The sequence below is a fragment of the Oryzias latipes genome, chromosome 1 (assembly GCF_002234675.1).
Source record: "Oryzias latipes chromosome 1, ASM223467v1".
NCBI classification, from domain to species: Eukaryota; Metazoa; Chordata; class Actinopteri; order Beloniformes; family Adrianichthyidae; genus Oryzias; species Oryzias latipes.
In genome coordinates this window covers 27353929-27365823 of record NC_019859.2, presented here as the reverse complement: position 1 = coordinate 27365823, position 11895 = coordinate 27353929, and the positions used below count along the sequence as shown (strand labels likewise).

At 39.1% G+C, this 11895-nt stretch overlaps 1 protein-coding gene across 1 annotated transcript; it reads left to right on the top strand.

The window, feature by feature from the left end:
- Nucleotides 1-878: 878 nt before the first annotated feature.
- Nucleotides 879-11785, top strand: timm10 (translocase of inner mitochondrial membrane 10). The gene is made up of 2 exons (XM_004066124.4): nucleotides 879-1067; nucleotides 10099-11785. Exons 1-2 carry the CDS (start codon nucleotides 997-999, stop codon nucleotides 10292-10294), a joined length of 267 nt encoding a protein of 88 aa, XP_004066172.1. The 5' UTR covers nucleotides 879-996; the 3' UTR covers nucleotides 10295-11785.
- Nucleotides 11786-11895: the final 110 nt, after the last annotated feature.

Below are 11895 nucleotides of genomic sequence, written 5' to 3'. Positions count from 1 at the left end.
CCTTTGAGTGCGAGTGTATGTTTGTCTGTGTGGTTGTGTTCTTCAGTGGACTGGTGTGCTGTCCCGGGTGTTCCCTGCCTTTGCCCTTTGTTAATGCTGCAGTCACATGCACCCGTGCGGGGGCTCACCCGATGGGGTGCTGCAAGTGTTAGGGTTGTCGGTGCCCATGGGGGGGCAGAGAGAGGAGCAGCCACATCTTACAGGGAGCTCAGGTTTGTCTTGCAATTCACTTGAGGCTCCTACAGGCACCTAAAGGGATGTTATGATTATGAAAATGGAAGGTACCATTGTTGTGTGTGGGGAAATGGTAAGTTATTTGTAAGAATAATGCAAGTAAAGTGCAGTTATGGTCTCATGCTGTGCCTTAATGTCGCTCTCTAGTCTGAGGTGCACGCACCGGCTCCTTACTGACTGCACAGAAGTGCTGCACACACGGGAGATGTACGAAAAGCATCAGTTCTTCGTAGGACGTCAACACAAACTAAGCTGTATCATTTCCTCATTTCTAACAGGCTTCATGCCTGGAGCACATTTATCACCTGAACAGCACTAGCAGGCCCCATGCACACGGTTCAGGGGCTTGAAAAAATGACATCCTCTCCACCTGTACTTTTGTTTGAACATTTGCTAATAGCATCAGGAAATGTATCAAGTAGAATTTGGAATTTAGCTTATTTTCATAATCAGCAAAACTAAACAGGATGTTGTCCATGTAAAAATGAAAAGGGAATTAATTTGAATCCTAAAAGTTGACTTTGCTCCTAAGTCCAGTTCTCATGTCCGGTCAAAGCTCTGTAGTACAGATATGATCCACAGGGGGGCGCGCTGATTTAGACTCGACCTTTTTAAAGTAAACTTTATTTATACCGGAAGTCAGACGCGACATCACACGTGTGTTAGGATTTGAAGGTGACAGTAGCATCGCGGCTTGCTGTTATCCAGCTGGAGAGGGTCACCGGCGCTGGGCTCGGTTGTGAAACGACACGGAGGGCGAGAATGGATCCTGTGAAAGCGCAGCAGCTGGCGGCGGAGCTGGAGGTGGAGATGATGGCGGACATGTACAACCGGTAGGTCTTCATCTCTGTGTACCGTCATATGACATGCATGCGGACACACACTCTGCAGCACCATCATCCATTCCCGACCACCATCCATGGCCGTGTTAAAGAGGGTCTTCAGCGCCAGAGACAAACAGCCTGATCCATTTAGGCCTTTGCTTGACATCATGAGACGGACACAACAATGAATGGGATTTTTTCAGCACAGCTTCGCCATAATCTACAGCCATACGGAACCCTGAATATCTTTTTTTAAGTCACCTCATTCTGATCGTCTGTGGCCAGGAGTTAGTATTCTGTATTCTCACATTCGCATTTTGTGCATACATATTGACATGTTGTAGCCTCACATTATAGGAATTAAAGTTTTTATTATATAAGCTGTGCACACAACACAAAAAAGCAGTGTGCACATAATATTTGTTTTTGCACACAAAATGCTACTAAAATGTTGGCCACAATCGAATCTATACAGATTTATAAATGTATTTCTTGTTTATGTCATGCCCAGGGCTTCTAATGGCTGCTTTTTTCCATTAATGTCACCCTAAGGGACCTGCGTGACTTCCTCTGACCTGAAAACATGCCGGTAATTTAGTGCTGACCAAAGCAAAGGCAGCGCTGTTGTTCTGTGTCTACTGATGTTTGCAGCTGGACCTCCTGGGAGCAGAGGAGGCTCCTCATTCATTCCCAGCAGATGCATTTCACTTTCTTTAACCCACTTATTTATATTTTAACTTTATTAACTAATAATGCACATACAAAATACCAAACACAAAACTCCACCACACAGTGTGCAAAATACCATTTTCACATTCACCAGGAAAATGAACAAAAAAATTGAAAAACGATAATAATGATGATGTAAAACAGGTTAAGCAAAAATAATAAAGGCAAAGGAATCTGTTTTTTTCAGAAGAGACCATGTTTCAACTGTAATGACAGCTTTTTTGTTATACTGTTTACACACAGTGCCATTTCTTTCTGGAAAACATAAAATACCGTTTTTTTTTGTTGTCATATTTACACTTGTGTATAAAGTATTTAGCCATAATTATAAGTAAATTAACTACATATATTTTCTCTGCATCAAGTTTCCCTATGTGTAAAATGTCCAAAAATAATATGGTATCATAAAATAATCTATAATCTTCACATAGATTTTAAAATCTATCAAATCTTTCCAAAATACTTGAGTGAAGGAGCAAACCCAAAAAAGATGAGACACAGTTTCTGGTGAGGAATGACAAAATGAACAATTTATTTTCAGATTTCTTTTTTTTAAACTTGGTAATGAAGTGTTTCACTGGATAAGATTTATGAAGAATTTCGAAAGATATTTCTCTGATTTTCTCTGATTTTCTTGGTGATGACATACTTTTGGGGCAGGGACCAAACCTTTTCCCCCTGAATTCTACAGCCAAACCTATTCCAGTGTGAGATAACATACGGTTTTGTTGTAATCTCATTTTGAAACAGAGAACGGATACTTTGATTATTCCTGCCAGCTGAAAAACAAATCTTTCCACACCACAATTCTGTTCATTTGGGAGGAGAACATGGAGTATTTGAAGGAGAACTGCTCCACAGAAGTCTAACAGCACCTGGGATGGCTCCAGTAACCAATGCAAGCTCTGCAGGGGAGACATGCAGACTATAGGTGGACAGAAACTCAACAGATGACATCAGGTTACATGGTGGATTTACAAGAAAAATGTTCTTTTCAAACCAATTTTCAAGAAAAATCCTCTTGTTTTTGTATAGAATATCTGCATTATTCCAAATATAGTAGCGATGAGGAGAAACATTATGTTTGTAGATCAAAGTCCATGCCAATAAAACCTGCTTATGAAAATTAGACAGCTTCAAAGGAATTTTCCCTATTTTGAAATAACATAATAGAAGAAATGACAGACCTCCAAACTTATCAAATATATATTTCGGTATGAAATTCCAAAATGAAGTTTTTTAACTATTTAATTTTGAGGACATTATTTAGAGTGGAAAAGTCAAGAAATTCAAGTTCTCCGTCTTTTGATGAATTAATTACTACTGACTTTCGAACATAGTGGATTCTGTTTCTCCAAAGACAATTAAAAAGTATCTGATCAATCCTTTTTGCATTTTTACTGTCCAGAGATGGTGAGGAAGCAATGTAAACTAGTCTGGAAATCCCTTCTGCTTTTGCTAAGAGAGCACAACCTTTTGGTGAAAGATCTCTTTGTAGCCAGCAGTTAAACTGATTTTGTGCTTTTGCAATCATAGAATATAGTTATTCAGTTCTCTTTGTTTTTGATCTTTAGTTATCTGCAATCCCAAATATGTGACATTTTCTTTGACTACTATACTATTTATGGATGTTAGAGCACATTGAGAGGAAATAACTCACATTTCTTTAGGTTTAGATAAAGTCCAGATGCTTTTGAAAATGTATCTATAACTTGAAGAACCCTGGCAACCTGTGAGGAGTTTTTCAAGAATAATGTGGTGTCATCTGCCAGCTGACTTATAAGAATGTTTTTACCAGCAAGAGAAATCCCATTAATATTATTCGATTGAATATGTCTGCAGAAAACTTGTGCAACCAGAAGAAACAGGTACACAGAGACAGGACGTCCCTGTCTAATTCCTCTCTGGAGACAGAATCTGCGAGTGGTGCCAGAACTCAACTTAACAGAACTATTTCCGTTTGCGTAGAGGCTTTTAACAGCACTAGACAAATATCCCCAAAAATCCCCAAAACCAATCTTTTCCAGACAGTAGAATAGAAAAGGATGCTCAACGGTATCAAATGCCTTACAAAAATCAAGGAGCAGAGTGAAGCTTTCATCATCACTGATGAGTCTGAATAATCTATGAGATTGTTGGAGATGCATCTGTCTTTCATGAAACCTGACTGATTCTCATCTACTACTGCATCAACAACACTTTTCATTCTCATTGTGGCAACAATTTTATAACCATTATTAAGTAGACTAATAGGTCTCCAGTTATCTATTAGCAAAGTATCTTTGTTGGGTTTGGGGATCAGGGAAATAACCCCCTGAGTCATGCTGGCTGGAAGAGTCATATTTGTGATCCTTTCTGTGTAAACATTCAATAAAAATGGGGTTAAGATTTTTGAGAAAAGCTTATAAAATTCTGCTGTTATTCCGTCGTTCCCAGGGGACTTGTTGTTTTTCAGATTGTTATTAGCATCTGAAGCTTCCTGTAAAGAAATGACAGAATCACAAGCCAATTTATCCTCTTCACTGACTTTATTTATGTTATTCAAGGAATCACAAAATGAAATCATTGCTTCCTGACTAAATGTTGTCTTTTAAAGTAATAATCATGACAAAAACTAGAAATAAGCTTTTTATTTGTAATGTTTGCATCTATATTTAACTGTAACACTGAACACTTTGAAAAATAAAAAACATGCTCCTCATGTAGGTTTTCTGGTGGTAAACTTGAGAGTTCAGTAATTTCAGAGATAATTTCTTCTTCTAATTTACGTTTAGATTTTGCCTGAATGCTAAAAAATTTAGAAACTTCACATTGTAAGAGCTCCCAGTCCGAAGTGGGTGGAAGCCTTTTCCAGCTGTTTTTTTTTCCAGTAAAGTTTAATGAGTCTCTTAATCACTGATTGAACACGTTCATGTTTTAATAACATGCCGTTCAGTTTCCAGTAACAGATATTTCAAGATCCATTTTCATCTGGAAAAAAATGTATTCCAATTGTTTAGGCTTTTGGTCAATTAGTGGTGTTGTTAAAATGTCTGCAGAAACCTTCTCTTTGTCTACATCCTCTGAAAGAAGCCAAAAGTGTAAACGTGATTGCCTTGATCTGCTTTTATTTCTCCATGTATACTCCCATTTATCAGGAAATGTGGTCCTCCATATGCCACATAAATCCAACTTTTCTACTAACATCTTCAGCTTTGATGTAGACTTTAGAGTCTGACCTGGAGGCCATCTATCAGCATTTTGGTCCATTACCTCATTAAAGTCACCTCCAAGTAGCACATGTGCGCTTGGAAATTTGGCTAACCAGAACATTATTTTATCTTCTAGAGCAGTGTTTTTCAGCCTTTTTTGAGCCACGGCACACTTTATCCTTGACAAAAATCCCGCGGCACACCAGCATCCAAAAATGTATAAAAAGGAGAAACTCATAGTCTGTATTGATCTACAGTCCCCATTTTTGTGATAATTGTGGCAGAAAAAGCAGGAAGTTGCAGCGTTTTTTTTCTAAAAGATGTAATAAAAGTTAAGTTAAAATATTTAAAAATTGTTAGATGTGTGTTCGTTGTTGTTTCAAGACGTTTAACAAGGACGACTCATTGTGCGCTGAGACGCTGTCACTTTAACCCAATGCATCATGGGAGGTGTAGTGCAAACAGCCAGCGGACGCAGACAGACTCGCTTCTCTGAGCTTCATTGTTTTGTTCACTTGTTCCACTGTCTGACACCAGATTATGCAGAAAGCTGCACCGCTAAAGACGAGCTTTAGCTGTTATTTTTGTTAGAACTGAGCGACTTTATGAGCTAACTCTGAATAAGGAAGTGAAGACTTTAACCACTTCTGATTGGTCAGACTGATGACGTGTGATTAAGCCTCCAAGAATGATTGGTGGAGACAGTTGAAGGGGCGGGACTTTTTAGAATACAGTTACACCTGTGGCTAAATCGCGGTACCGTCATTCTTATCAAAATGTCTTTAATATATTCAAACAAAAAGAAAAAAGTATTTTATGATCTTTCATATTCCTTACAATTCAGTGTTTTATCAGGGCCTGTTTTGATGAACACAGAGCTGATATCCTGGAGATGGGAAATGTTTTTAGATCAGTGAATGGGAAATTTCCCACGGCACACCTGACCATCTCCCACGGCACACTAGTTAAAAAACACTGTTCTAGAGTGTCCAGAAGCTGATTGTTATCAGAGTTGGAATTATAGCCATAAATATTGATCATCATGCAGTGATTATTGCTCATCTTTACAATTAGACAAATAAAATGACCATTTGTATCAGAATCAGTGTGCAAGACTTCCCCCTTAACCCTTGTGCTATCCTAGGCACTTTAACATTGGGAGTTGGGTCATCTAGACCCACTAGACAGTGCGCTGAACCTTTTTTCTTCAATGATTTGTTATCTTCACTGGTGTCCATGGATTACATGAAATCTTTCCACCTTTATCCACCTTTGTCATGGTAGGGAGAACACGTCAATGCAAGGGTGGGGTCATCTAAGATGGCACAAGGGATAAAATGATTCCTCACGCAACATACTCCTGCAGAGAATTCTGTGCCGCGTGAAAACCAAGTCATCCCCCCATTGAGCTTTCCAAAAATTTGCATCCTTAGCAAGTAAATGAGATTCCTGAAAAAAAAACATTTTTTTGCTGTTTAACAAACAAAAATGAGGCTTTGCGCTGTACTTTATTCCTTAACCCATCAATGACATAAAAAAGTAGAAAAATAAGTAAAAAAAAACTAGAACCTTTTTAACTTGTAAGAAAACTTAAGTCCAAAATAATATATAGGTCAACAGCAAACGCAGTCGCACCTTCTTAAATCAAACTAGTGTGGAAAAAAAATAACACTGAGAACATTGAAGCATTAACTCAACATCCTCTTTGCATATTAAAATGTCAAGAAAATGACATTCATATGTCCTTTGTGTTAACACTTCAAACTGGACTTTTTTTGTCTCTCCCTCTCCTTTCCTCTTTAAAATGAAGTTACGTTATTGATCACCGTTGATGATTTCTCCTTCTCCATGGATGAAGGCCCTGGCACAAGCATAGTAGGCCACTTCGAGCCTTTTGAATCTCTGGCCACATCCACAGTCTCCTCTCTCTGACGCCTTTGGAAAAATCCTCCTTGAACTGCAGACCGTGATACTTCGTGTGAGGTGAATCCTTCGCCGCCTTCCAGACTGCATCCCTGCCCAGCCGAGAGATGAACTGCAGAATAATAGTTCTGGGCCGTGTGTTGCTTGAAGGCTGCCTCTTATTGCCAAGTCGATGCACAGTGTCTATAACATCCACCAGCTTTTCCTTCATGGAAGGGAGGACCATATGACTGATCTTTACCACCACAAGGCGGGTGTTTTCATGCTCTGTCTCAGGAACTCCCACAAGCTTCAGATTCCATCTTCTTGTGTCAGATTCAAGCTCATCCACTCTTTGTAGAAGTTTAACAGGCATCTCCAAGGAGTCTACCCGTTGTTCCAGAACAGCCATCTTGGTGCTAACAGCTTTAACATCGCTAGCCACAATTTCCACCTTGTTGTTCAGGCCAGCTATTTTGGCCTCAATGTCCTCAATAGCATCCGACCTCGTATTAATGAGTTTGGTTATGCTAGCAAGCTGGGCGTAAATGTCGTCTTTTGGCAGTGATGTAGCCTGGTTTGGAGCCTTTTTCTTAGTTACTGGTGGCTTACTTGGAGTTGGCGGCAGCGGCGGAAACTCTTCCTCTGGGACATCGGTCACCATTCCTTCTGTGTTCTTCGAATAGTCTTGACCACCACTAGCAAGCGCGCCCGAGCTTGCACCAGCATCGTCGGAGCTTGCCACAGACGAATATTCACGCTTGTTCACCATGGCGATTAGCAAAGTTCGAAAAAATATACAAAATGAAACTTTGATAAGCAAAGTTTGTCGCTATATAACTTTTCACAACTGTTTTTTACTAAAGTATGTGCGGAGCGAAGCAAAAACAGACTGACTAGGCCGCCATCTTGGAACCCCCCCCCCCCTTGTTTAACCCACTTAATGCGACTTCTGGGTTTATTTCTTACTAACCGCAACACAGTCTTATTTTACTCTTTAGACAAATAAAACACTGATTTGTATTCATGTTATTGTTACTGTTATAAATATAAATGAACTATTGGTTCTGGGGGAAAAAATAAAGAAAAACCTTAAATAGTTTATAATAGGGCTCCACGATATGAGGAAAACCCACGATATGCGATCTTAGTGATCAATATTGCGATGACGAGATAACTTGCGATCAAGGTTATAATAGTTTCGGATTTTTTATTAGTTTTAGTTTTTATTTCGTTTTGAATTTTTCTTTTTAAATTTATTTAGTTTTAATTAGTTTTTAGAGGCAGCTTTACTAGTTTATATTAGTTTTTATTTTTTGAAATTGCTTCGTTTTAGTTTAGTTTTTATTAGTTTTAGTGTTAGTTTTATTTTTTTATTTTTTTTATTTTTTTGTAAATTAGGATATTTATCAGGTGCATGATTCAAAATCACCAGAATAAGTATTGTATAATAAAAACTCAATCAAAGATACATTTTGAAACACTTATTATTCAGAGAACACAAGGACAACCATCCTTAAATTAAAATACAACAGCCGATAACAGCATTATGTGACCTGCTCTCGCTTCTTTTTCGGGGGAGGGCGGGCGACAGGCTAGCTTGTCTAGGTACTGTTGATTTGCGTTTTTGTGTGCGCTTTTTAAATGTAATTTTCGTAGGGTTTTTCCCTTTGAGGAGCGTTCCTCAAATTTTGTCTCCTGCTTCGACTACAAGGCACTTGCTTTTGTTTTCGATGCCGTTATATCCAAAAAAGTCCCAAATAGGACTTTCCCGCTTTCTCCCAACTTTTAATGCAGCCATCACGCTCATGTAAATGTCTATGACCACGCTAGCCGGCAGTGTCTGACAGACATCATGTGACGTCACAGACAACGTGATGCCGTAGGGGTCAAATACACAGTAAAACTAGCAGCGTGAAGTAAATAGATTTTATTTCAGCCCAAAAGACTTATGTATTAACAAAGACGAAACGAAGTATTTTTTGGGGTTAATATTATTTAGTTTCCGTTCGTTTTATTCACACAACAAACCGTTTTAGTTAGTTTTCGTTTTTTTAAAAACTCTCGTTTTTATTTTTATTTCAGTTAACGAAAATGTTTTTTCAGTTCTAGTTTTTAGTTTTTTCGTTTGTTTTCGTTGACTATAATAACCTTGCTTGCGATACATTAACAAATAACAAAACAACCAAAAAAATCATTTCCATTTCACTGCAACAGTTTAATGGCTTTATTTTGTGGCTTGGCAATCAAACTAGACACAAGTCAGCTGTCCTTTAACTATGAAGTTAAACTATACTCCAAATGACCCTCATCTACATAACAACTAACACAAAAGGGCTCCATCCAATTAGTCAAATGCATACAAAGATTTATTTGATTTGTTAAGTACTTCAAGCTGCCAAAAGATTGTTTTGGCACATTTAAGGTAACCATTTATTGAACTTTTGCAGTATACATATTGCACAGCCATTTCTTGATATGTTTTTGTTTAGTTGACACATTAGTCATTAAGTAACAAAATGGAATACTTGGTGATTATCATGAGACATTTTTTCATCAGTTCAGCAAATTATTAATATGAATTACACTTCATCAAAATGCTTTATCACATTAACCAAGTGCTCAACACATTTCTGATCCAGTAAAGAAAGTCAATAGTTCATTGATAATCATCAGCAAACACTTTTACATCATTTCAGTTATTTCTTGACCCAAACACATGCATTTCATGTTTGTGTTTCATATACAGTAACTGTTTTTTCACAGTTGTCTGCCTTGTTACTAGCTGGGTGCAGTCAATTCAACCAGCTTTTCTTAGGTTGTGTTAGTTGTATAAGCCACACGGGCCTCAGGTTTTTTGTTTGCTCTCTAACAAATCAATATAATAAACTGTCTTCATTAATCCATCGTCAAAAAAAGCTCAAAAGTAACCGTAAGTAGCGTGATACGGTGAAGGATAAACTTTAAAAAACTACCAGCAAATCTGTAATTCTGTTATGGGTGGTTGTTCCACCCAAACAGCTCAGAGGTGAGGTTCTAATGAATTATAGATTGTATGATTTAGGCTAAAAACGGCATCATCATAATTCAAAGACCACTGGGAACACTTGATATTATCAAACATGATCAGAGGGGACTTGAATAACATGAGAGGTGTCTGAGTTGTTTGTGTTTCATGAAAAATGTTGTTCGCTGAGGAATCTTTCTTTTTTTTCCAGAATGACCAATGCTTGCCACCGGAAGTGTGTCCCGCCACACTACAAGGAAGCGGAGCTCACAAAGGGCGAGGCGGTCTGTCTGGACCGCTGCGTGGCCAAATACCTGGACCTTCACGAAAGGCTGGGACGGAAGTTGACGGAGCTCTCCGTCCAGGACGAGGAGACGATGAGGAAAGCGGCAGTGGGTAGCGGGTAGAGCCGCGTGGGAGGAAACGGAGCGGCGCTGTCGGAGCTACCAGGAGATTCTTTCAGTTAGAGAAATGTGTCTTGATGATGGGTAACGAACAAAAAAAAAGTGTTGAAGGTTTACTGGGATGTTCTCCTGTTCTGTTCAAAAGAAGAGGATGACTTCTGTGAATGTTTGCCTCCGTCCAGCGCAGCCTCAGAGGGAGTCAGCTGCTGAACACTGCCTGGAACATAGATGGTCCTCAGAAGTTCCTTTCATTTTGCAGCTTCAGTGCAGCAGCTACTGATGCCATTCAGTGTGTTCATGTTAGATTAAACCAATCGGAGTGAATTTCTTCTGGGATCCTCCATCACCCTTTGAATTCAACCGTTGGGCTTTTATTTTGAAGGGAAACACCGGCTTTGCTTGTGGGACATTAGAGGATCATTGACGTCTGTCAGTTCTTTAGATGTCACCACATACAACATGCATGTGTGGAGATCTTGCTGTTTTTGTAAGTGTAAACAGGACTGATGGCTCTCTACCATCTACCTACCTATTTAACATTTTTAAGCAACTTTATGTTCTGTTCTTTACAGCAAAAAATATGTTGGTCATCCACACCCCTCCGGTGACAACTCCAGAGATTCAGCCTTTTATACTTTGTTTTCTTGCCCATGTTAGTTGTTAACGTCTGTAATGGTAATGTTTCAAAAAACAAAACAAAAAAAAACTCATTTTAGACACCTTGTCTTCACATTATGTTCTAAATACTTATGGAGCGCTTTTCTACCGACAAGGCCCAAAGCGCTTTACAGTCACACACACATTCACACACGTGGCGGCTCCGCTGCTGATCACTGGCGCCAACCTCCCACCAGAGGCAAGGTGGGGGTTCAGTGTCTAGCCCAAGGACACTTCGACTCATGGGTTGACCGACCTACCGCTGCACCGCGGCCGCCCAATGTTCTAAACCAGAGGTGTCAGAATCCAGGCCTCGAGGGCCAGTGTCAAACATGATTCCAAGCAACCTGCCGTTGAAGCTCCTCATTGGTTAAACACACCCAATCAGCAGTTGAAAACAGAAAAAAACAAAAATCTCTGGCAGAATGCAGACCGAGCGCGAGGTTTAAGACTCGAGCCGGACCAAATTAAGCTGACCAGTCTGAATACACCTGAAGTAAAGGAATCTTAATTTGAAATTCAGTTTTTAGGTAAAGTTGAATTTAAAATCAACTTTTTTAAGTATCCTTAAAGTAATAATAAATAGGTATTTAATAACCAGATTCCATAATCAGGGCTATCGTGATAAAGCTATCAATATGAATAGTAACTTGTTTTGTCACCATCATTTAAAATTGAAGATGCAAACTTAAACAGGTTTCCTTTGTCTTCCTCTGGTTATGAAACCATCATGAGAGCAGTGCCGTCCACTTCTGTTTGTGTGGCGTCATCAGACAAGTTTAGTTTAACTATGAATTCTCCAATAAAATACTTTTCTGGGATGGAGCAGAGTGTAAATCTGTCTGAACTGTGTTCACTGGTCCTAAAGCAGGTCTGCAACCTGAGGCTCTGGAGCCACAGGCGCTTCTTTCATCCTTCCACTACGGCTCTTTGGCTTTGAAATAAAA

What these genes read in the sequence shown, in the direction of transcription:
- timm10 (XM_004066124.4), top strand. Translation starts at nt 997, where the DNA reads ATGGATCCTGTGAAAGCGCAGCAGCTGGCGGCGGAGCTGGAGGTGGAG. An exon ending in ATGGCGGACATGTACAACCG is followed by an intron (nt 1,068 to 10,098) that starts GTAGGTCTTCAT and finishes TTTTTTTTCCAG; the next exon opens with AATGACCAATGCTTGCCACC.